Genomic DNA, 23,592 nt, shown 5'->3' with positions numbered 1-23,592 from the left:
GTTTGGTAGAAAATACCCAGTTTGGTGGCAGATTTTGAGATAGTTCTGGAGGCTGAACAAAGACTTTTTTTTTCAAAGATGGAGGACTTCTTGTGCAACTCTGCTTCAGTTATAGATGACCAAAGAGGTAGGAGGAGCAGGACAGACCCACACATGGATATGCAGTACTCAAGTAAGTGAATAGACTCCCTTAGGAAACAATGGGAATGAGTAGACATGGCAGACCACAAATGTAGACTGAAGAACCTTAGTGATGTAGTGATATAAAGAAAAATGTAAAACAAGAGATGTCATTAACCAGTTTTTTTTTAACTTAGTGTGTTGTGTGAACAAAATCATGTACATTGGCTATTTTGCTTTCTGTGCCAACTAGCAGTAGCCAGGGCAAATGAAGGATAAATATTACATTTTGGATGTCTCCCCAGCTTCCTGTTCTAATAATACATAAAATATAGACCTCCTGACAATTAAGTTTTCAATGAGGCCTGATTGTTGTAAAGGCCCCAATGATAAGTCAAAGATTTGATTTTTGTGTCCAGCTTCCGAATAGATTGCTATTGAGCTCCAGATTAATGAGCTACATATTAAGTAGCTGCAGTCCCATTAATGAACAGTAAATAAACAAAATGAAAAAGCTAAGGATGTCCAGGAAGTAATGAAAAGGCAGGCAACATTTTGTGACCAGAGGTTGCATTAATTTTTTTTTAAAAAGTGTTGGCCAGCAGAAGGCACAAGACAGGACAGAGAGGCAAAGACACCATCAGAGGGTTGGGCTGAACGGTATCAGACCTTTCTGTATTTTCAGTGTAGGAGAGCAAAGATTGTTTTTTTTAAGAAATGTAACATTTATTTAAAATATTTTAAAATTCTGCTATACTAATTTAAAAAACACCCAACATGGAGGCTTAAATGCTGATTTCAGAACTTAATCCCTTATAGTCTGAAAAATTGCATTTTTCTGCTGAAGCCTGGCATGGCAGTCTTGGTGTGAACTATAGAGAAGTACTGGATGGCGCTAAAAAGAGCCTAGAAGGCCCCACACACAGCCTACAGGCTGTCAATTGTCCTTTCTTGGTGTACCAGCATGCAGGATATAGAAGTGACACTCTCCAGACTTTATCCATGAACTTTGGCAGATGCAACCTAACTTCAAAACAGGGGAAAGGCTCAAGGCAGCTAACATGACATTAAAATTTAAAATCAAAAGGGCTTGCCACAGTACTAAAAAGACAGTTTGCAGGTGATTCAGGACACTTAAAGCTGAGATGCTTACTCTTCCAAGCTTGGCCTCTTCCGCTTCGGTCACAGCTCAGCCTCTTCCTTCCTTCCCTCTTCCCGCAGCAATGCTCTATCAGTGGGACCTAGAAATGCAGCACTTCTTGATCAATTAACTATGATCACCACAGTGATTTTTCTCTGCCCAATCATTGGGGCTTAAGCCAATCCTCGGGGGGCTCCCCCGCCTGTAAGTGTGCAGCCACCATCCCAGCTCTTAGGCAGCACATCCTGCCTGCAATCCTGCCCACGGGGAACACCAGGGACCACTTGCCTGGAGAGCATCGGCTCATCTCCCAAGCATAACTTCTGGCCCTCCCTCAGCTAGCGATATAAATCTAGGGATCTGTATGCCACTTGCCAAGAGGGCGCAGGGCTTTATGTTTCTTATGGAGACATGGAGCAGAGATTCAAAGTAAAGGCTTTAAAATATACAACCTTAAATAACTCAGGCTCAGATGATCTAAAGAATTGTCTTCATTTCTATCGGATTCCTGTGATGGAGGGTCCTACGCACCATGTCATGGTTTGGCCAGGTTGCCATAGAGTGGCCTAGAGACAATTTATTTATCTATCAATCTTTGTACACCTCTGTAGGGAGGCCTTTTCTGCAGTGGCCATCCCTGTCTAATATCCAATTGGCACCAGGTCCCAACCCTGATGCCTTTTAGGCACTTTTTCGTAACTTCCCCCAGCTATTTACGCTTAACATTTGTCCTTTTCGGGGATCGTTTTAACTGTTTCTTTCTGGCCTATCTTAAATTCTATTTTACTTTAGGTTTCTACAATGATAGTTTATCAGTTTGGGATTTTGTAAATAAGCAGCAGGATATAAAGTAAGAAAATAATAAAGGCAAAGTGTTTAATTCTGCTCTACCATGCATGGTGCCCAGAAGGGACCATAAATGCTTTTGCAGTCTAGCCTGCAGAACTGTGAGGTGGAGTTCTTGGGCAATTATCCTCTTCCCTCTCCTGCCCATTAGCACAATTTGTAAAGGGAATCATACACTTCACATCTGATGGAGGAAATACATACATAAAGACTAGTTTTCCTTAATTACCAGTTCCCCATTCCCCATTTCTGCTTGTAAATCAGTAGCCTTTTCTTTTTTAACCTTTTAAGGATGTCTTGTTAATATTTTGTGAGAGTACTTAGGACTTTCAAGCAGTAGTAGCTGGTTTAGTCTATTGATTTTTAAACCAATGCTCAAGTTCCTGAACATTTTTACTGTAATGAACTTGGTTATCTTCAAGGTGCTTCAAGTCTCTTTTCTGTCTCTCCCTCACCTAAATTTATCATTTTTTCAGAGTAAAGAAGTTAAATTATTTGTGTCCCGTTTTTCTGCTAAAGAATAGCACTGAAGTGGGCTAGGCACCCATCTTATCTCCATGTGCACAGGACAAAATGCATGGGCTTGAGCAGTTAAGCAACACATAGGGTCTAGTGTTTTAATTCGTATTACTGAGTGTTACACCAGACAAGAACTGGGGTTGTTATTGGTACGGCATGCCAGAGTGTATGAACGGATGCTCAGCTGGTGTCCAAGATGGAATTCAGAAAGAAGAAACCATGGGGAGACAATTCTTACGTATTTGCTTTATTAATACATTCAGTCACCACTTGTTTAAGCTATTGTACTGCTATGAATTGGAGGCTCTACTTGCATGTCCATGTACTTACTGTAGTGTTGCCTTATTTCTCTTGATCTTTAAAGGTAGAAAAGACGAGGACGAAGACATTATTTCTGATCGAGGCGGCGGCTGCTTAATCAACTACAGTTTCTGAGTTTGGATATAGTGTAGGCTTTATGTAACTACAGAAACCTGCTCTGGCAAAAAAGTTAGCAGAAACCTTCAAACCAACTCCCTCCCACCTCCCACCCCCCCAAGGGAAAGGAAGCACTATTAGGATCCGCTCTTATTTTGCTACATTAAAGGCATGGGTAGGAACACTGTTCTTCAAGTGAGAATGTTTCTTCCAGAGATTGCAGCTGGCAGTCCTCTTCTGAGATGATGTTTTCCGATTTCCACCTAAATTTAGGAATGAGGAATTGGGAGGTAGCAAGGACTGAACCTCAAGGAAACAATAGCATCTCAGTAAAAAAAAAGAAGGGAAGCTGAAATAATTTCCAATACAGAAAGCTCTGTGTTTTCACTGACTCAGAAAATATGCTTGTTATCAGTAAAAATAAAGGCAGTGGTTTTTGTCCCAGCTGACATGCATTCTGGGAATGGAAAATATTGAGAGGGTCTCCCTTAATCCTAAGTTCCACAGTGCTGTAGGACTGGGCCTGTATTCATTCTCTGCCAACATGTAAAGAGGACTCCTGAGAATCTGCCTGAGATTCTGCTGTGCTCCTCAGGTGCTTTTCCTACTGCAAGAGTGGGAAAAATGAACTCAGCTTTTTCGCAGGATGTTTTTGTCTGGACTATCAATTGAAAAGCAGAGCCAAAAGATTTGAAAGCACAAACTAGCTGAACCTTAATGGCAGCAAAGAGGTTTTAGAACACTCTGTTCTATAGGCAAAAGGGTCTAGGTCAGTGTTTCTCAAAGGGTCAGTGTTTCTCAACCTCAGCCACTTCAAGATGTGTGGACTTCAACTCCCAGAATTCCTCAGCCAGCATGGCTGACTGAGGAATTCTGGGAGTTGAAGTCCACGCATCTTGAAGTGGCTGAGGTTGAGAAACACTGTTCTAGGTCTCCAGGTAAAACATGAATGGAGAAGCTACAGACTGCCCAGTGTTGTTGAATTCCAACTCATATATCCCATTTGCTGTGCTCACAAGAGTTCACGAGAACCCAACAAACAGCACCTCATCCTAGACTAAGACAAGGCAACTCACTTAATTAAAAAAAAAATCCAAAATAACAGTTCCAGGGAACTCACCCACCTGAGATCTGGGGAGAACTAGGGGTAGTAACAGGGGGTTGCACTGGTCTAGATCAGCTAGTTGACTTACTCAGTACAAACCACAGATCCTTTCAAAAATGCTTTTTTAATGCTATATTTATTAATAATAGATTGCACGCATAATTGAAACTTCCTCTGAAAGAAATCAAATGATCTGAAACTTCCTGGAATGGAGAGAAGGGGCAAGAAGAAAGCAACATATGGTACAAAATGTTTTTTATTAACAAATTTAGAATATAACATAAAATATGAATGATACATGATGTGATGCAGCAATAAAGTGTAGCCAACTGTGGGAATTAATTTTTTTAAAAAAGAAGCATTTTACATATATATTTAGAATAGATTAAGTTATTTATGGTGAATAAAATGGCTATATAACTTAAGCAATTAGTGGTTAATAATTCTAACAATGGATTAATTATTGAAGGCAGTTTGTACTTTTCTGATAGCTATGGATATAAAAAGGTATTTATTTCTTTTACTTTATAAAACACCAGCTTCCTCTGATAGGAACATAAAAATTTAGGCACATGCAAAAGAAAGAATGCAAGAAGGATGGCATATACTGATGCTCTATTTATTCTTAGCTGCTAGAGGTTTACGGCTGATCTTTTTGGACTTGTCGTTGTTCTTTTTTGGAGGTTCAGGGTTTGCCTGCATGTGTCTTCCATAAAGGCTGCAAAGAGATTACATAAATAATACCATTAGCCCTATCGCTAACTTAAGGCATTCAACATAACATGGAAAACATTTCGTCTAACAATGCAAGAACGTCATTTTATGAAAAACAATCAGTCCAGTAAGTTTTGAAATTCCCTATGACATTCACCCCTTAATTTTTTTGTACAGGAGCTGGAAGGAACAAGAAAGGAGACAGAAACACAACAGGGGGGGACAAAATAAGAAAAGCTTCTGAAATTCTTAAAGGTTTGGAAACACTGACAAAAACTGGGTTGAACTAATAAGACAGAATGGTGATATCAAAGAAAGTGAGCTTGCAGTCTAACTGGAATACTCAAGGGCTTGATAAAGTGACACCAAGCAATACTGCTGGCTTCTCACACATGATGGATTGCTGGAAAAGAGCTACCAACACATCAATGCCACATTAATACAGACCCCCTGATTAAATGTTGACGAAGTATCCTGCAATTAAGATTGCTGGCACTCACAAGAAAGCTAAATAGACTCTAAGGCTGAGAGGATTTACACTGAACACCAGAGAGCAATTAATGGATAATTTATGAGTAATTCCTACTTAAAGTAAAATTAAAAGTCTTCAAAACAAGCAGGATGCAAATATAAGACTTGCTCTGTTGACAAAGTGTCTTTTGGAGGTTGTTTGAGGTGTCAAGAGAGAAAGGGATCTCTAAACTTTCTTACTTGGACAGCAGCCATAACCAACCATAAAATATGGTAACAAAAGCAAGCAAAATCTGGTATCTGTTATATATTGCACATATGCCACCAAGCTCAACACATTCAACCCTCAAAACAAATGTTTCTACTGAGGCTGTGGGGACCAATCAGAGAGGACAATACTGGGAAACCTTAAGAAGGTAGCTTCATAAATTCCATACGTGTGTTTCATTCAACTAGTCTAGTAGGTTTTGATTAAATGTGTTTGAGGGAACATGGAGGGCCTATGCTGATAACTTCTTATCTGGATTCATTATTGCTTCAGAGGGCAAGACCAAAACTTCAAGATTAAGCTAGAAGGAAGCTGGTTCAGGAAGGACATCTAAGCTATCAGCCAATAGAACAGGCTGACAAACGAAGTCACAAGCTCTCCTTCACTGGAGGTCTTCCAGCCGAGGCTGGATGGCCATCTGCTAGGCATACGCTAGAGAATCTTGCACTGAGCTCTAACACCCTTCCAACTTTATAAATCTAATATTTGTGACTCTTCTCTACATCTGTTCTTTTTTAAAATAAAATCTTAAAGTTTGGTGCCCAGAACTATACATAGTAACATCTAGTAAAACTGTCTGCAGCATATAGTGGAACTATTACTCCCAATGAATCAGAAATTATTAGGGTTGTGCAAATCCTTCAAAAAGGTGCTTTGGAATGCATAGCAATGAATACAAAACACCTCTTTTTGAATTATTAAAGCAGGCCTGCCACTTTATAGACTCAAGTGGAAACTGTTCCTGGCTGGCTGCACGTGTCTGTCTCCACTTGGAAAGTGGCTGTGCACACACATGCATGCAGAGAAGCTGCTCCCAGCTGTTTGTACATCCACAAGCAAAGCGAGCTTGTATGGAAACTGCTAGGAAATCTTTGAAGCACTTCTTCTGAAAGTTAGAAACAGTACATCTATTGATGCAGCCTAAAACTGCATTTGCCTTTTTAGCAGCCTTATCATACTGTGGCTCATATTCAGCCTGTGATCCAATATAGGTTCAAAATGCTTTTCATATGTATTATTACCAAATGTCTTGGAGCAAGAAGTCTCTGTGGAACTAGGATCCACCTACAAGTTCCCCATACAAGAAAGTAAAAAGCTACTGGTGCTATAATTGTAACTGATAAATAGCAGAGTCTTTCCAAACCGCTGGACAGCCAGATCTATGATGTGATAGACAGCCTTCTTATTAAGAAAATAAGTACATTGTTTTCCAGATTTTAATGTCAATCTGAAAATATATATATATAAAAAATAAACATCCTGGTAATAAGGTTTTTCAAGCTTTTTACTTTGGTTATAGAGGTGGTTATAAATACATACTTGCTGTGAAACACTACCAGATGAAATATGCAAATCTCTTTTTTTTTTAAAAGGTACCCAACTTGCTAAAAAAGCTTGCTGTATTCTCTATCCTGCCCCACTGAGAGTAACAAATGAGAGTACTCTGGCTGCAACAGCAAAACTAACAATAAGGGAGAAAGATGCTCATTAAACTTCATCATTCTGTCCACTTTAATGATGCCTTTACTTAATAAAGATTCCCTGAACAGTTGCAGGGATATTAGGCAAGGTCTTTGGTTATGTATCAGAGGTCTGAGCTGTCAGTGGCAAAGATGCAGTTCAGGAGCCGCATTCCCAAGAGGACGGAGCAAATACAACCTCCTTGTAATAAATGCAGAGAGAATCAATAGCTGCAGCCTGGTACATTACTTAAGCATTTAAGGAAATAGGTGATCTGTCTAAATTAAAGTATGAAGTGCTAAATGCTACAATTTAAAACATAAATCACCATACCTGAAACCCTCACATGTTTTAGCTATAAATCTTGTTATTAAGGCTTATAACTTTAACAAGCGGTATAAAGGGATTGGGAAATATGGAAAATATCTTGAATGAATTTTCCCTTCCTCTCCACTTAAATCTTTTGCTAAACATAGCAAAAGCCACCAGCTACATTCTCCAAAATGGGTAGGGTAAAGAGAAACAGTGACCCCAATATTGGTAGAAATGGATTTGGTATGCAAGGGGCAATGTCTAACATGTTTCTGTATGCATTACTTTCATCTAGCAGTGTGTGTATGTGTGTGCACACGCATGGTACTACCTAGGTGATGAAAGCTTTACTTTAGGTCAGGATTTCTCAACCTTGACTTTAAGATGTGTGGACTTCAACTCCCAGAATTCCCCATCCAGCATGCTGGCTGGGGAATTCTGGGTGTTGAAGTCCACACATCTTAAAGTTGCCAAGGTTGAGAAACACTGCTCTAGATTTTAAAATCTAGAATCTGTCGAAGAAAGAGGATAAACTCTATAAAAAACTATTAAACCTGGAGGGGAAAGGAATTAAAGAGGACTCTTTTGGAAATGCGGTTTTTGCCTATTTCATATTGTCTATTTCAGATTCATGCTGAGTGGGGAATTCTGGGAGTTGAAGTCTGAATATCTTAAAGTTGCCGAGGTTGAGAAACACTGCCTTAGGTTATGAACATCCGGCAGTGCAACATTCTCCATTAGCAACAGGAAGCTTTAATTCTCAGTATTCACTTTTTAGGGATGTTTTAATGAAATGTTTTATAAGGCTCCTGGAATCATACAACAAGATGGCACAAAAATATTTGTAATAAATAATAATAAATTGCATGTATTCCTGCAGGAACTCAGGGCGGCAGACATAGTTCTCGCCAACCATTTTATATTCCCAACAATTCTGCCAGCTGGATTAGGCTGAGAGATAGTGGACGGGCTGGTGAGCTTCATGGCTGGATAGGGATTTAAACCTGCTTTTCCCTGATCCAAGTCCAACATTCTAACCAGAAAAGCTCATTATCTTTCACTTATACCAGACAAATGATGGGGAATAAACAAGTGCTAAGGGATATGGATGCATAATCCTTTTCTCTCTTGTTATCTTTCTGCTCTGGGTAAATTCTTTGAAAGTGGTGCTTCCTCTTTTACATTTTCTTCCCTTTCCTATTGATAATCCCTTTAAATCATGCATGGGTGATTAGTTATTATCCCTTTAATAATTCTTTAATCACTCATGAACTGTAGATGGGGGTTACCCTGGACCTCTGTGAGAGTAATAAACCTATTAAGAGGGCCCACCCCAGGTAGCTGAAAGATCCTGAAGGCTTTCTGAGAGTGCTGGGGGAAATCTCGGAATGATCTGACAGGCAGTTCTGACTTGAGCCTGGTAGTTCTCTGGCAGAAGGACGTAACCTGAGCTCTAAATGAGATTGCCCCTGTAATGGCCTGCTCCCTGGTTTTCAGAAGAGCTATGGAAGACAAAACAAATGAAAAGATGCCTAGAAATGACAGTGGCGTAACACCAGCAATGAATATGACTGAGGACTGGGAACATGCCCTACACAAAACACATGATCAACTTTATCCTTATTGCATTTGCAGATTTCTACTCAATGTCCTTCAGAATGACTCAGACCCTTCTGGGGAAGGATAGGCCTATAGGTCACTGTGATTTCCCCCCCCCCCCCCAGAATTACTCAGGGTTAAAGGATAGGTTGCTTTGTAATTTGAGCACTGCAAATTGTGGTCTGAATCCATGACAGGCTTTGCTTCTTCAGGAAGCCAAGGGTATGTGGATTCAGGAGATAGTTACTGGCTCTTTGAGGGAGAATAATAAGTTACTTGCCTTGAAAAAGGTGGTGTTGCACCTTCTCTTGAAGAGGCCATCTTTCAATGCAAGCTGTATTTGTCTCGTTCCATTAAGTCCCCAATTTCCCCTTTTTTGGGGAAAGTTATTAAGAGGGTGGTGGGGAATGAGCTACAGAGGATCATAGAGAAAGTGGATTAACTAGATTCCTTTCAATCAGGATTCAGGCCCAGACATGGGACAGAAACAGCATCAGTCACTCTGGTGGATAACTCCTAACCCTATTTGACCTCTCAACAACATTCAATATCATAACCATGGTATCCTTCTGGACCACCTGCAAGGGTTGGAGACACAATTTACAATGGATGTACTCCCACCTGGGTAGGAAGTTCTAATTAGTAGTTATGGTGGAAGAACAATTAAGCCTACATTACTCCAATGGGGGAAGTCCAAAGGCTTGCTCCTCTCCCCCATGTTATTTCACATGTATATGAAATCACTAGGAGAGAGAAATATCCATTTCAGTTGAGGTATCATCATTTTCCAAAAACATTGATTCCAGTGTCGGCTCTAGATGGAATCATGCTCTGTATGAAACTGTGTGACTTGTGGGTCCTGCTTGAACAGCTGGTAGAGGCCATGGCTAGAAGATTTTGCCCAGTGTTGGTTGGCGTGCCAGACACAGCCCAGGAGGACTTGAGTGATAGTTGGACTACTACAATGTGCCCTCTGTGGGTCTGCCTTTAAAAACCTGGAAGCTAGAACTGGTACAGAAAGCAGCAGCCAGATTGCTAGCTGGTGGAATCTGCTATTGCAGAAGAGTACCTATTTTATAGTTGCTGCACTAGCAGTCAGTAAACTTTTGGGACCAACCCAAAGTGCTGGTTATCACCTAAAAAGCTCTATATGGTGCAGGGTTAGATTAAGAGCTGTCTCTTCCTTGTCCAGAATGATTTTGCTGGCCCTGTCTAGAAAGGATAAAATTATCTGCTCCAGGTTTCCCCCATGAAAAGAGGTACATGGGCCAGAAGTAGGCCTTTTCTGTGGTGGCCCCAACATTAATGGAACATGCTGCCCCGCGAGAGATTCTTGGCCTTTTCACTCCTGGCATTCAGAAAAACAGTTTCATTTTAAATGCTTTTGATGCCCTTGACACCTAACTTTGTAGGGACTGGGTGGCCACCTTTATTATATATTATGTTTTTTTTAATTGGGAGATGGGATTTTAAGATGGCTTCTATGTGGATATCAATGTGTACACCATCCAGAGTAATATAAGCATTTTGTTAACACACAAACAAGATCCTAATCTTTGATTTTAGTGCTGGGCATATTATTATGAACAAATTGCACTTAAAACCCCAATATACTACATCAGTGTTTCTCAACCTTGACAAATTTAAGATGGGTGGGCTTCAACTTGCTGGCTGGGGAATTCTGGCTGTTGAAGTCCACCCATTTTAAATTTGCCAAGGTTGAGAAACACTGCACTACATCTACAACATTATGCTTTATAAGCTTTTAGGAGCTTAGCCTTAAAATAATCTTGTGACGTAGTCTGGCTGAGCCTGGAAGGGGTGGCGGGGAGAAGATAGTGCCTGCCCCCACAGAATCTTATGTATGCCTCATTCATGTGTAATTAGATCAAGATTTCTACTTAAATGCATTTTTAAAAGTTTAAAAATTGGTTGGATTTCCATTATTATGAAAAGACACCTATGCATGGTTTAGGGCAATTATAGAAATGGTACTTGCTTTTTTTTATGGCAAAAGAAGGATTGTGCTTCAACAATATATTGTATGTTAGAAGGGATTTAGAACTATAGTTTTATTGCATTATTGTGTACACCATTAAATAATTACACAAAGCCTAAACTGAAGAATGTAAGTTACCTTTACCAACCTGAAAAGGAGATAGTTAAGTGTAATTAGAGTCAGGTTCCAATCCCTTGGTAATTTTCCTTTCCAGTCTTAAACCCACATTTTAAACTGCTTGCCACATTATTGTGGTTTTACAATTTATACACTGAATTTTTTGTAAAAGCCGAAGATTATAGTGGGGGTTATTGACCAGGCCCTCCTAATTAGCAGGCATTCCCATTATCAGCTGAGTTGCTCCCTCAGTTATATGGTACAAGATTGTGTCAAAGTAGCATGGGGGGGAGGGCTTTCAAAACAAAGCAGTACAGTATTAATTACAGCGTAACACAGTTATCAGAGAGAAGGCATCAGCAATTTTTCATAGCAATTACCATGGAAGCAAGGTGGACTGAGAGGCTATGCAGGTGAGACCATCACTGTGCCAGCCAATAATCTTTACAGTAAAACTGCAGCGTAAATGTCACTTACTGTAACAAACACACATCACTTAAGTCTCTCTCACGCACACACTTCTCCACTATTTTTCATTAGATTTTTTCCCCCTTTCATTTCTTATATTTTGAAGAGCAATCAGGGAACTAATCCTCAAGCTAATCAGTTCCTTGTTATAACTACTTAAATGTAACCAAGCACTAAGGAAGGAGAGTGCAGGTAGGACAGTTGTTTATCTTCTGGTATTTAGCTTTTTAGATTGACCTTGGTCTCTATGGGCCACCAAATCAAATGAGAGGATAATGAACTGTAATAATATTAAAACAAAGAGAACCCTGCAAGAGAATCCTGCAGCAGGTCTAAAACCGTCATGCTGGGTCCCAGTGAAAGAACTCCTACCCAAGATCCAGAGCTTCCAGCTTGTTGTGTCCCGTTGACTGACGGGAGGAGAAGGAAGTCTGTCCCGCTCCTTCATTACAGAATTCTGTGGCTGCAAAGCAGATGCTGCCTTTGCTTATTTTAACCTTTAACAGCATACCATGGAGTCCCTTATAATAGCCCTCTATGCCTTCCAGCTCTAAACTGTATTCTCCAGTCACTTACTGGCTGTTCAGCAATTATGTACAAAATATAGATTAGAGCAAAATATCACTGACTACATCAGGATGCATCCCACCGTTCTCATTAACCTGAGGTGCTCATCTGGCACATTCAAGAGGCATAAAATATCAGCTTCCCCTCAATTCCCCAATACAGATCTATGGTAACCCCAACTTATGCATATGGGTTGCAGTTTGCCAAGAGAGAGCTGAGAATCAGATGCTGCGCAAGAAACCTGGAGCTTTGTACAATGAAAGCACATGGAGGAAAGATCCCTTTGTAGAATCCTTATATGTGAAATTGATACCAGGAGTGTAATTCAAAGAGCTGTTTTAGTATCTGCAGGACCACATTCTCCAATCATTTTCAACCTACACTACTTTGGGCGTCCTGGGAGAACCTGCTTGAGATTACTCACTTCCTTGAAGTGATGGGAAGGCCAACGTTCAAGTGCTTTTTTCCTATTGGTGTCTCTGCTGTCTGAAACACCCTTCCTCACAAAATTTGATCAGCTCAACCCCACTTCTGGCAGGAGTCTATGAGTTCTAGTCCCGCCGGCTGGGTGACCTTGGGCCAGTCACTTTCTCTCAGTCCAACTTGGTGCAATGTAGACTAGCTTCCTTGTGGTGTACCCTGGGCAATGTGAGTTGTCATGGCTAAACAGTCTACACATCTGGCTGCTGGACCACACAAAGATTTCCCAGCAAGAAAAAGCAGCATGAACACCAAACTGCTATGCCATACGATTAAAAAAAGAAAAAACTGATTGGTTTATGTTTAATAGGGGGCTATATTTAATTTTTTATCGGTATATCACAAATGCTTCATCATATTTTTATTGTATTGTATATTGTAAATGGTGAGTAGAAGCCTAATAAATAAATATATGAAATGAAATCACCCTCAGTGTTAAACTAAGTAACAATGATCCTTCCATGATGAAGAGAAGTCTTTGACTTCTGTTAAGAAGATAATTGCTTTGGTCTTTGTATGGAAATCAAAACATAAGAATGAGATTGCATAAACAAAGGAAGCAACCCATTCTGAGAGTATTCTGGGTCTATCTAATCCAAGAGTGGGCAATATGTAGCCCACGGGTCACACATGGCACCTGTCCCATTTTTGGAGCATCCAAAGAATGTCTGAAATGTAGTGATTTGTTTCTGAGTAAAGCAAGGAGCATTGTGGTACATTAAACATACATTTCTTCCTTTAAATTTTAACTGCTCAATTTTTTTAAAAAAAAGTTAAAAATTTAGGTCAGCTCCCTGGTCACAGAAATGAACTCCTGTGATGCAGTTACCATATGGATAGATATACAGGTATAGATATGAGAATCCAAATCATAGTCCCTGCATACTTCTGACCAACTCCATTGTAATGGACTAGATTGTGATAGACTGGAGGCTTAACTGGATTAACACTTGCTTTTTTGTTCAGACAAAACATAAAATGAGATAATCTGAAACCTCTTCCTTGTTTAATAGGCCCTTAGAACAGCCTTTCAGCCCCTGCGATTTCCAGTTATTTTGAACTATAAACCCCAGGCAACAGCCTGTTTGTCTGCTGGTTGGAATGACAGAATATGTATTGTAGTCCAATTCAATTAGATTAAAAAGGCTTTCTTAGGACATGTATATACTCCTCAAGATGGCTACCAAAAACATTCTGACCTCATAGGACAATTTATTTAAGTATCTAATAGAAATCATAAGTGCAAATCCTACAAAATGTAAAAAAAATGTACAGTTGATGCAATGCTTTAAAAACTGTAATTAGCCACAACAAGTTGTCATTTCTTACAAGGATATATTGTTCATTTATACAGTTATTAAAATGTATTATATTCAATTCCCTTGGTTAAATGCTTTAAGAATCATTGGCTATAGTTTAGTACTGACATCCTCTGAAATTTTTGTGATGCTATTGATTAGTTGTATAAATTGCAATATATTAGAGTAGAAGAAATGTCCGCTTATGAGTCCAAATAAAATCTGTGGACATAAGCGCATAGGAATAGCAAATGTTTCTCATATTTCTGCCAACATACCTAACTAATCATAAAAGGAAAGAAAGAAAATGATCTTTGATGCGTCCATTTGCTGATGGATGATTAGAGGGAACAGAAACTCAAGCATGAAATCTTAATCCTGAAGACATTTTCATCTGCAGCCAAATCACCAGGGAAGGACTCAAACAACTTCATCCAGCAAAGTTTGTGACAATACAGTTGACTTGGCACTGCTCTTTTCCTTAGTTTATCTTTCTATTGATGCTCAAATATTTATTACTGAACTGCAGTTGATGCAGACATCCCTGTTATATCAGGCCATGTTTTATCTCAACATGAACTAAAACAATAGTATTTGCCAGCTATAATTCTGAAGTTTATAATTCTATCTATCCACCCATCTACCCAAAGAAATTCAGCACCATCCATGTCCACCGCAATGAGATTTTACACTGAATGTCTGTAATAGTACAAAACTGCCCCTGGAAGCTGACAAAATCTTCAACAGCTAAAAACAAACTATTTCCAAGTTTGGATGAAGACACACAAATATGATTATTCAGAAGCAGTGAAATACAGGAAGCTGCTTTCCATGTCAACTTAGTTCAGAGTTCAACTGCTAGTGGAGAGGAGCATGCTCTGCAGATCTCTGAAGAGATGTTTTGCTTTGTTGGAGATATATGGGAGAGTTTTCTGTGTTGGCTCTCTAGGAAGCAGGAGAACAGTAAGTTTATATGTATAGGGTGTGCATGCATCCATGTGTGATCCATGTATAGATATGTGCATCGGGCAGGGGTGTGTTGAAGGTATGGAAAAAGAGTTGTATATAGAATTAGTATGTTTTGGGCATCAGGAGACTGTTGTATTCAGAGAAATGGGGAGGAAGTGGGATAGGTATCTGCCCTAGGGGAAACTGGATGTATGTAAGTATTGGTGTGGGGGATACACAGAACTGTACTGTGCAAGGAATATGGTATACCTGTGAAGTGACAGATTTGTGAAGTGGGACACATCTGCTACTCCACAATATGCCTATGGGTAGGTAGGTGATTGATAAAAGAGGTGTGGGTATATGGTTTGAACAAATCCCTTTTTATTGGCATTTCATGACATCATGAAAATGATTCTTTTTAAACAGGCATCTGGATGCTAATGGTGGTCTGGGCCGCCTTGTAGCCTAGGTTGTTTTTTGTGGGGGATGGGATTTTTTACACCAACCAATTGTTGGATTCTAGCTGAGGGGCTGATGAGGTTGGCCGAGTGGTTTTTATGCTTCTATTTTTTTGTATCATATGATTGGACGGTATATAAATTAAATGCTTGTCCCAATTAATTAATTAATTAATTAATTTTATATAGCCATTCATCTCATTGCCACGACTCTGGGCGGCTTTGTTGTTGTTGTTTATTTGTTCAGTTGCTTCCGACTCTTAAGGGTTAGGGTTAGGGTTGCAGCGGCTTACAAACTTAAAAATACAAAAGGTAATACAAAAACACTCACAGCAAAGGATCGTTACCTTGTCATGGTGCTGGAGCTTGAGCACCTCAGTGATGCCATGAGCTAAACCGTGAAGGGACACCCAAGACGGGAAGGTCATGACAGAGAGGTCAGACTAAACGCGATCCCTGGGGAAGGTAATGGCAACCCACCCCAGTATTCTTGCCATGAAAACTAAATGGATCAGTACAACCAGAGATATGTCGGTATACCATTGGAAGATGAGACCCCCAGGTCGAAAGATGGTCAAAATGCTACTAGGGAGGAACAGAGGATGAGTTCAACTAGCCCCAGACATGAGGACGCAGCTAGCTCAAAGCCGAAAGGACGGCTAGCGGCCGACGGTGCTGGTGGTGAACGGCGAATCCGATGTTCTAAGGATCAACACACCATTGGAACCTGGAATGTAAGATCTATGAGCCAGGGCAAATTGGATGTGGTTATTGGTGAGATGTCAAGATTAAAGATAGACATTTTGGGCGTCAGTGAACTGAAATGGACTGGAATGGGCCACTTCACATCAAATGACCACCAGATCTACTACTGTGGACAAGAGGACCACAGAAGAAATGGAGTAGCCTTCATAATTAATAGTAAAGTGGCTAAAGCAGTGCTTGGATACAATCCAAAAAATGATAGAATGATCTCAATTTGAATTCAGGGCAAGCCATCTAACATCACAGTGATCCAAATATACGCCCCAACCACAGATGCTGAAGAAGCTGAAGTAGAGCAGTTCTATGAGGATCTGCAGCACCTACTGGATGACACGCCTAAAAGAGATGTTATTTTCATCACAGGAGACTGGAATGCTAAGGTGGGCAGTCAAATGACACCTGGAATTACAGGTAAGCATGGCCTGGGAGAACAAAACGAAGCAGGACACAGGCTGATAGAATTTTGCCAAGACAACTCAATGTGCATAACAAACACCCTCTTCCAGCAACCTAAGAGACGGCTTTATACATGGATTTCACCAGATGGACAACACCGAAATCAGATTGACTACATTCTTTGCAGCCAAAGGTGGCGGACATCTATACAGTCAGTAAAAACAAGACCTGGAGCTGACTGTAGTTCCGATCACGAACTTCTTCTTGTACAATTTAGGATCAGACTAAGGAGATTAGGGAAGACCCACAGATCAGCTAGATATGAGCTCACTAATATTCCTAAGGAATATGCAGTGGAGGTGAAGAATAGATTTAAGGTATTGGACTTAGTAGACAGGGTCCTGGAAGAACTATGAACAGAAGTTCGCAACATTGTCCAGGAGGCGGCAACAAAATACATCCCAAAGAAAGAGAAAACCAAGAAGGCAAAATGGCTGTCTGCTGAGACACTAGAAGTAGCCCAAGAAAGAAGGAAAGCAAAAGGTAACAGTGATAGGGGGAGATATGCCCAATTAAATACAAAATTCCAGAGGTTAGCCAGAAGAGATAAGGAATTATTTTTAAACAAGCAATGCGCAGAAGTGGAAGAAGACAATAGAATAGGAAGGACAAGAGACCTCTTCCAGAAAATTAGAAACATCGGAGGTAAATTCCAGGCAAAAATGGGTATGATCAAAAACAAAGATGGCAAGGACCTAACAGAAGAAGAAGAGATCAAGGAAAGGTGGCAAGAATATACAGAAGACCTGTATAGGAAGGATAACAATATCGGGGACAGCTTTGATGGTGTGGTCAGTGAGCTAGAGCCAGACATCCTGAAGAGTGAGGTTGAGTGGGCCTTAAGAAGCATTGCTAATAACAAGGCAGCAGGAGACGACGGCATCCCAGCTGAACTGTTCAAAATCTTGCGAGATGATGCGGTCAAGGTAATGCATGCTATATGCCAGCAAATTTGGAAAACACAAGAGTGGCCATCAGATTGGAAAAAATCAACTTATATCCCCATACCAAAAAAGGGAAACACTAAAGAATGTTCAAACTATTGAACAGTGGCACTCATTTCACATGCCAGTAAGGTAATGCTCAAGATCCTGCAAGGTAGACTTCAGCAGTTCATGGAGTGAGAATTGCCAGATGTACAAGCTGGGTTTAGAAAAGGCAGAGGAACTAGGGACCAAATTGCCAATATCCGCTGGATAATGGAAAAGGCCAGGGAGTTTCAGAAAAACATCTATTTCTGTTTTATTGACTATTCTAAAGCCTTTGACTGTGTGGTCCACAACAAATTGTGGCAAGTTCTTAGTGGTATGGAGATACCAAGTCATCCTGTCTGCCTCCTGAAGAATCTGTATAACGACCAAGTAGCAACAGTAAGAACAGACCACGGAACAACGGACTGGTTTAAGATTGGGAAAGGAGTACAGCAGGGCTGTATACTCTCACCCTACCTATTCAACTTGTACCCAGAACACATCATGCGGCATGCTGGGCTTGGGGAATCCAAGGCTGGAGTTAAAATCACTGGAAGAAACATGAACAATCTCAGATATGCAGATGATACCACTTTGATGGCTGAAAGCGAAGAGGAACTGAGGAGCCTTATGATGAAGGTGAAAGAAGAAAGTGCAAAAGCTGGCTTGCAGATAAACCTCAAAAAAACCAAGATTATGGCAACCAGCTTGACGGATAACTGGCAAATAGAGGGAGAAAATGTAGAAGCAGTGAAAGACTTTGTATTTCTAGGTGCGAAGATTACTGCAGATGCTGACTGCAGTCAGGAAATCAGAAGACGCTTAATCCTTGGGAGAAGAGCAATGACAAATCTCGATAAAATAGTTAAGAGCAGAGACATCACACTGACAACAAAGGCCCGCATAGTTAAAGCAATGGTGTTCCCCGTAGTAACATATGGCTGCGAGAGCTGGACCATAAGGAAGGCCGAGAGAAGGAAGATCGATGCTTTTGAACTGTGGTGTTGGAGGAAAATTCTGAGAGTGCCTTGGACTGCAAGAAGATCAAACCAGTCCATCCTCCAGGAAATTAAGCCAGACTGCTCACTTGAGGGAATGATATTAAAGGCAAAACTGAAATACTTTGGCCACATAATGAGAAGACAGGGCACCCTGGAGAAGATGCTGATACTAGGGAGAGTGGAGGGCAAAAGGAAGAGGAGCCGACCAAGGGCAAGGTGGATGGATGATATTCTAGAGGTGACGGACTCGTCCCTGGGGGAGCTGGGGGTGTTGACGACCGACAGGAAGCTCTGGCGTGGACTGGTCCATGAAGTCACAAAGAGTCGGAAGCGACTGAATGAATAAACAACAACAATACAAAAACAACCAGAAAATAACACATTAACAATAAAACTGTTAAAACCATAAAAAACATAATCTGCAGGAGAGTACCATTCATTATCCTAAAAGTAGAACCATTTAGCAGGCTCTCCACCAACATTATTGGATCATCAAGTCAGATGGCAAAGCCATGTCTTCAGGCTCTTTCGGAAGGCCAACATCTGGGCTGGGTGGGGTGATGTTCTAAAGGGTGGGCATTATGGAAGAAAAGGCTCTCCTCCTGGGTCCTGTCAGATGACACTCCTTCATAGACAGGACCCGCAACATGCCCCTCCTGCTGGACCTGCTGGGACAGGTAGATGTGATTGGGGTGAGGCAGTCCCTCAAACACCTGGCCACATGCCATTTCTCAATCCCTTCAAAGCAATTCTGCAAAGCAGCTCCCTGCTTGTGATGAGCAGAGGGGCCATATTGCTTGGTCATAGTGGCCTCTGTACATAAGCAGTGCCCTGACAGAAGCCACTGAGGGAAAGTGGATTACCCCACCCTGACTTTGGAAAACTTCTGATTTTTTTATAGCCATGAAGAGAAGACTATACAGTCTTATAGTCACACATGCAACATAGGCTCATATATACTGAAATTGGGCAAAATAACTTTTCTGGGTTTTTTAACCCAAATAAGAAGAAAAATAGGCATGTTAAGTTTCCAACAAGATTCACACTTTTTTTTTTACTGCTTGCCCAAACATCTACAATTTCAGCCCCTCCTTGCATCTCTACCATGCCTCCTAGGGATTTGAGATGCCTGTGGCCTGAAAAAGATTGCTTGCGCTTACTTTAAATGTTAAGTCTGAACCAAGCTTTTGTGGCTCATACTGATGACAGAACAGCTTTCAAATAAACATTCAATGCAGTTTACAAAAAAAACAAAAAAGCAGAACAACAATATCAGGGGTACCTAACACCACATATACTTATTTATTAAATGCAAATTTGTTAGCACTGCCTGCAGGTCTTCCTATACTTTTATCATGTTCACCTAGCTAATGTTTTTGGATAATTATATCTGACAAATGAAATAATTAACTATTTAATATCTGCAAATCCAAAAGTAGTATTGTATTCCCTCAAAGTAAAGATCTATAAAAAGATTTGGAACTCAATAGTTTCCTTATAGTGGTCAAGTTCCTGACTGGTACCATAATATCTGGATTACATATACATCCCAATTAACCTATTGCAAAGTAAGTGAAATGGGTTTTCAGTCAAATACATTTATTGAAACACAGACAGCGTTCATTATGCACCATAGTAATACATTTCTCAACAGAATGAAATGCTTTGTTTTGTTTCCTGTAAAACATTTATTTTTTTGATATGTATATTGCCTTTTGAAAAAAAAAATCTAAATTAAATAGCCATGAAATCTGAAATTAAAAAGCAGAATCATTCCAGAGTAGTACAGAAAGTACCCTACCATTCTGACGAGGCTTGCTTTAACATGTAACATCAAATGCAAAGACGTTCTGCTTAAGCAGTCACTGATACAATCCACTGCATTGAACTCAAAGAGGAGAACTACACTGAAACAATCCTAGCAGTACCCTGCAAATACTTTTTCCAAAGGTGCACTAATCGATATTACACTTCCAGCTGAGTGTTTGAATCCAACCTTCCCAGTGTCCAAAATCTGGAATGTGTCTACTATGGTGTGCAAGTCATATCACACAGCCTTCTAAAAGAGCAGTAGGTGTCTAGCCCAAGACTCAATGATGGTTAAGTGCATTATAAGATTGTGCTACAAATAGCAGGGACAATGTATTTAAAATTTACGTAATTTGCTACAGTGACATCATGATGCATATGACATAACTGTCTTTCTACCCCCAAAAGCCCATGAATGGGTCACTGTGGAACTGATATGCTTTGAAGACAGTGACCTAGCCTGCAAATCATGTTAAGCATGCAATCTTGGCTTAATAAATCAGATGATGCCAAGCAATGTGCACTTACACACAGCTCTTTCTCTTGGCATTTTTGTTCCTCCCTTTATGTAAATAGGAAAACATGTTAAGATTCCATGGTTAAACTCAGATTCCCATTATGTGCAAATTATGCTTAAGGACTTCCAGATGCGCCACGACTGGATGTCATCTTTAAACCAATGTTTTAAGATTCCTTTTGTTTTGGAAGCATCCAACCAAGGTTCCTTGTTTGTATGTAACAGATAGCTATAATTATGAATCCTGGCTTACTTCCCTACCTTTCCTGATGCATATCCTAGCTTATTAAGCAAACAGTTTAGGTTTTTGTTTACATGTGAACGTAGATACCCTTGAAGTAATAAGATAATAGTGCAAAAGATTCTGGCATGTTTTTTTTTTTTAAAAAAGAATCAAAATATGCTGGGGATACCACTTGGTTTACAAACTGTAGAACTCAATAAAAATCAGTATTGATTAAAAGTGAACACGACTGAGATTGAGGTAGCTAATCTGCATAATGCTAATCTGCATTAGGATGTGACGAGATACCAACACAGGCAGCTGACACTGATCCTGAAAGAGTTCAGCTCAGAACAGAAGAGGAACCTTATTTCTTTTGTTGAGTTTGCAACCTTGGAAGAGAAGAAATATACTGTAGCTCACTGGTAGAGCACATGCTATACACAAAAAAGGCCCTACAGTCAACTGTCAGCTGCTACAATGGGAAGTAACTGGTGCTAGCTGGATCCATCCAGAGACTTCAGCTATCCACCCTGCCGGTCAAGTAGGTAATGCTAGGCCAGCTGGACAAATTTGACGTAAGACACCTTTTTCTCCCTTTGTTGAGGCACTTTTGTTTCATTTTAAGTATTATAGCAATCTTATATGATAAATAAAAAAAAAAAAACAATGACATAGCATTTCCATATTTGCTCATATGTATTTTTGCAAGTTGCATTTTTCAATGGCAAAAGCTTAACAGAAGATTTTTTAATATAAAACATGTAAAGGCATGGCAAAAAAAATATCACCTTTTGCCTTCAGTGGTTTCAATTTACCATGGAGACCTGAGGTTACAAAAGGAGCTACCAATGTATCCTCTGAGGAGCATGGGGAGGGAAGGGGGTTGTCAAGGTAAGCAGCAGGGAGAAGCCAAAGCTAGGGGAAATGTTACTGCACCTCTCCTCTCCCTCTTGCCAGGTTTCCAAAATATACCAGAATAGGTGGGATGCAGAGCTGCAGTAGCAACAACTGGACTGCTTAATCCAGGAATCATATTCTTGCATTGCAACCAGCATCAAGCCAGCTTCCTGCAACACCAGCATACTATAGTCATGTTTGGATGATCTCACCTTTAAAAAAGCAGTATATGAATGTGCCTTTTGGTCTTGCATGCATTCCCAGTGCTCATCCCTTCATGAGAGTAAAAAAAAGAGGACAAAAAAACTAGATTCCTGTTTTATCTAAACAGGGAAGCAATGATTAATGACTTGAGAACAAACCAGGATATGAGCAATGACTTAAAGTGAGCCTCACATCATTATCTTTTAAAAAATGAAGTAGTTGCCCATAGTTCCCCTGTTCAAAGAAATGAAAGCATGATGGTTCGTGGAAAGACTTTCTCCTTGTTGGCTTCTATTGTTAAATGGGAATGAAGGGTTGTATGTGCATTCAAAAGGATGAGGTAGTCCAATGTAAGCATTTCAAGTAACAATATAATGAAAAGCCTTTATGCTGGATGTTTGCTCCATCTTTTGTGCCAAATATTTTTAAAACGATGCTAATATTACTCATTAGCTACTGTTTAAATTACATATGTTTTATGAAAAGCATAAAAATGTGACTGCAGATAATTGTGGCTGTCCCATACAACTAATACCATGCCATAATCTCAGGCTTGGAGAATTAAATGTCCCATAATACCCAGCTATCTGAACTGGAATAGACACATCCAGACAATATCAACTGAATACATAAAATAAGGTGACTCAGGGAAAGGATAGTAAGGGATCATCTCACTGAACAGAACAAAGGGGAGCATTAGATATTTTCAAGAATGATGGATATGCTTCAACTGAAGAGAAAAGTTCGGCTAGACATGGGCACCTGAAACAGATCTGAAAAATATTTATGGACTTCCTGTAAGGAAGCTGCATGCTCTTAACATAAATCTTTTATCTTTGATTTTTCTGTCTTCATGCAGGGGAAAGGAGAAGAAAGGAGGAAGTAATCTGTATTTCCTGTAGAATGCAGGTGGACAAGAAAAGCCCAAGAACATCAGTCTTCCAGCCAGGGGAAAGCAGAGGAGCAGGAATGAGTGGAACAAAAAAGGGAATCTCTGGCTTGCTATCTCGACATCTAATGCCTCTAATTATCAATAGAATACAAAGTGCAAAGAATCAGTGCTTAAGGAGCTACACCTGCAAGAAAATTAATGCAAAGAGGAATCATGTCCTCTTTCTCAAGAATTGTATAAATCAGAAAGGTAATTGTTGTGGTCCTCCCCTCTGACACAATCATCACATCATCAAATGATACTATGATTTTTTAAAAAAAGAAACTCATATAAAGTCTGCATGGGCTGCTCTAGAAGAATATCCAGAAGCTGCAATTGGTCCTGAATGCAGCAGTGTAAGCAATTATTGGCATACAGATAGTCCTTGACCTACGATCACAACTGGGACCTGAACTTCTGTCGCTAAGCGAGGCAGTTGTTAAGTGAGTCATGCCAGATATTATGACCTTTTTGCTACAGTCATTAAATGAATCACTTAACTAA

The 23,592-nt window shown here is 40.0% G+C and overlaps 1 protein-coding gene across 3 annotated transcripts in view; it reads right to left on the bottom strand.

Annotated features, from left to right (window-relative positions):
• Positions 1-4,386: 4,386 nt before the first annotated feature.
• RSU1 (Ras suppressor protein 1) overlaps positions 4,387-23,592 on the bottom strand; it is a 79,418-nt gene continuing 60,212 nt past the window's right edge. For all 3 annotated transcript variants that reach the window (XM_063303563.1, XM_063303564.1, XM_063303565.1), the window contains exon 9: positions 4,387-4,866. In XM_063303563.1, coding sequence (XP_063159633.1) covers positions 4,764-4,866 — 103 coding nt within the window. In that variant the 3' untranslated portion in view covers positions 4,387-4,763. The remainder of the gene's footprint in view (positions 4,867-23,592) is intronic.

This window comes from Candoia aspera, chromosome 4 (assembly GCF_035149785.1).
Source record: "Candoia aspera isolate rCanAsp1 chromosome 4, rCanAsp1.hap2, whole genome shotgun sequence".
NCBI classification, from domain to species: domain Eukaryota; kingdom Metazoa; phylum Chordata; class Lepidosauria; order Squamata; family Boidae; genus Candoia; species Candoia aspera.
Note: the sequence above shows the minus strand (reverse complement) of the source record. Positions and strands in the feature narration are given on the sequence as shown.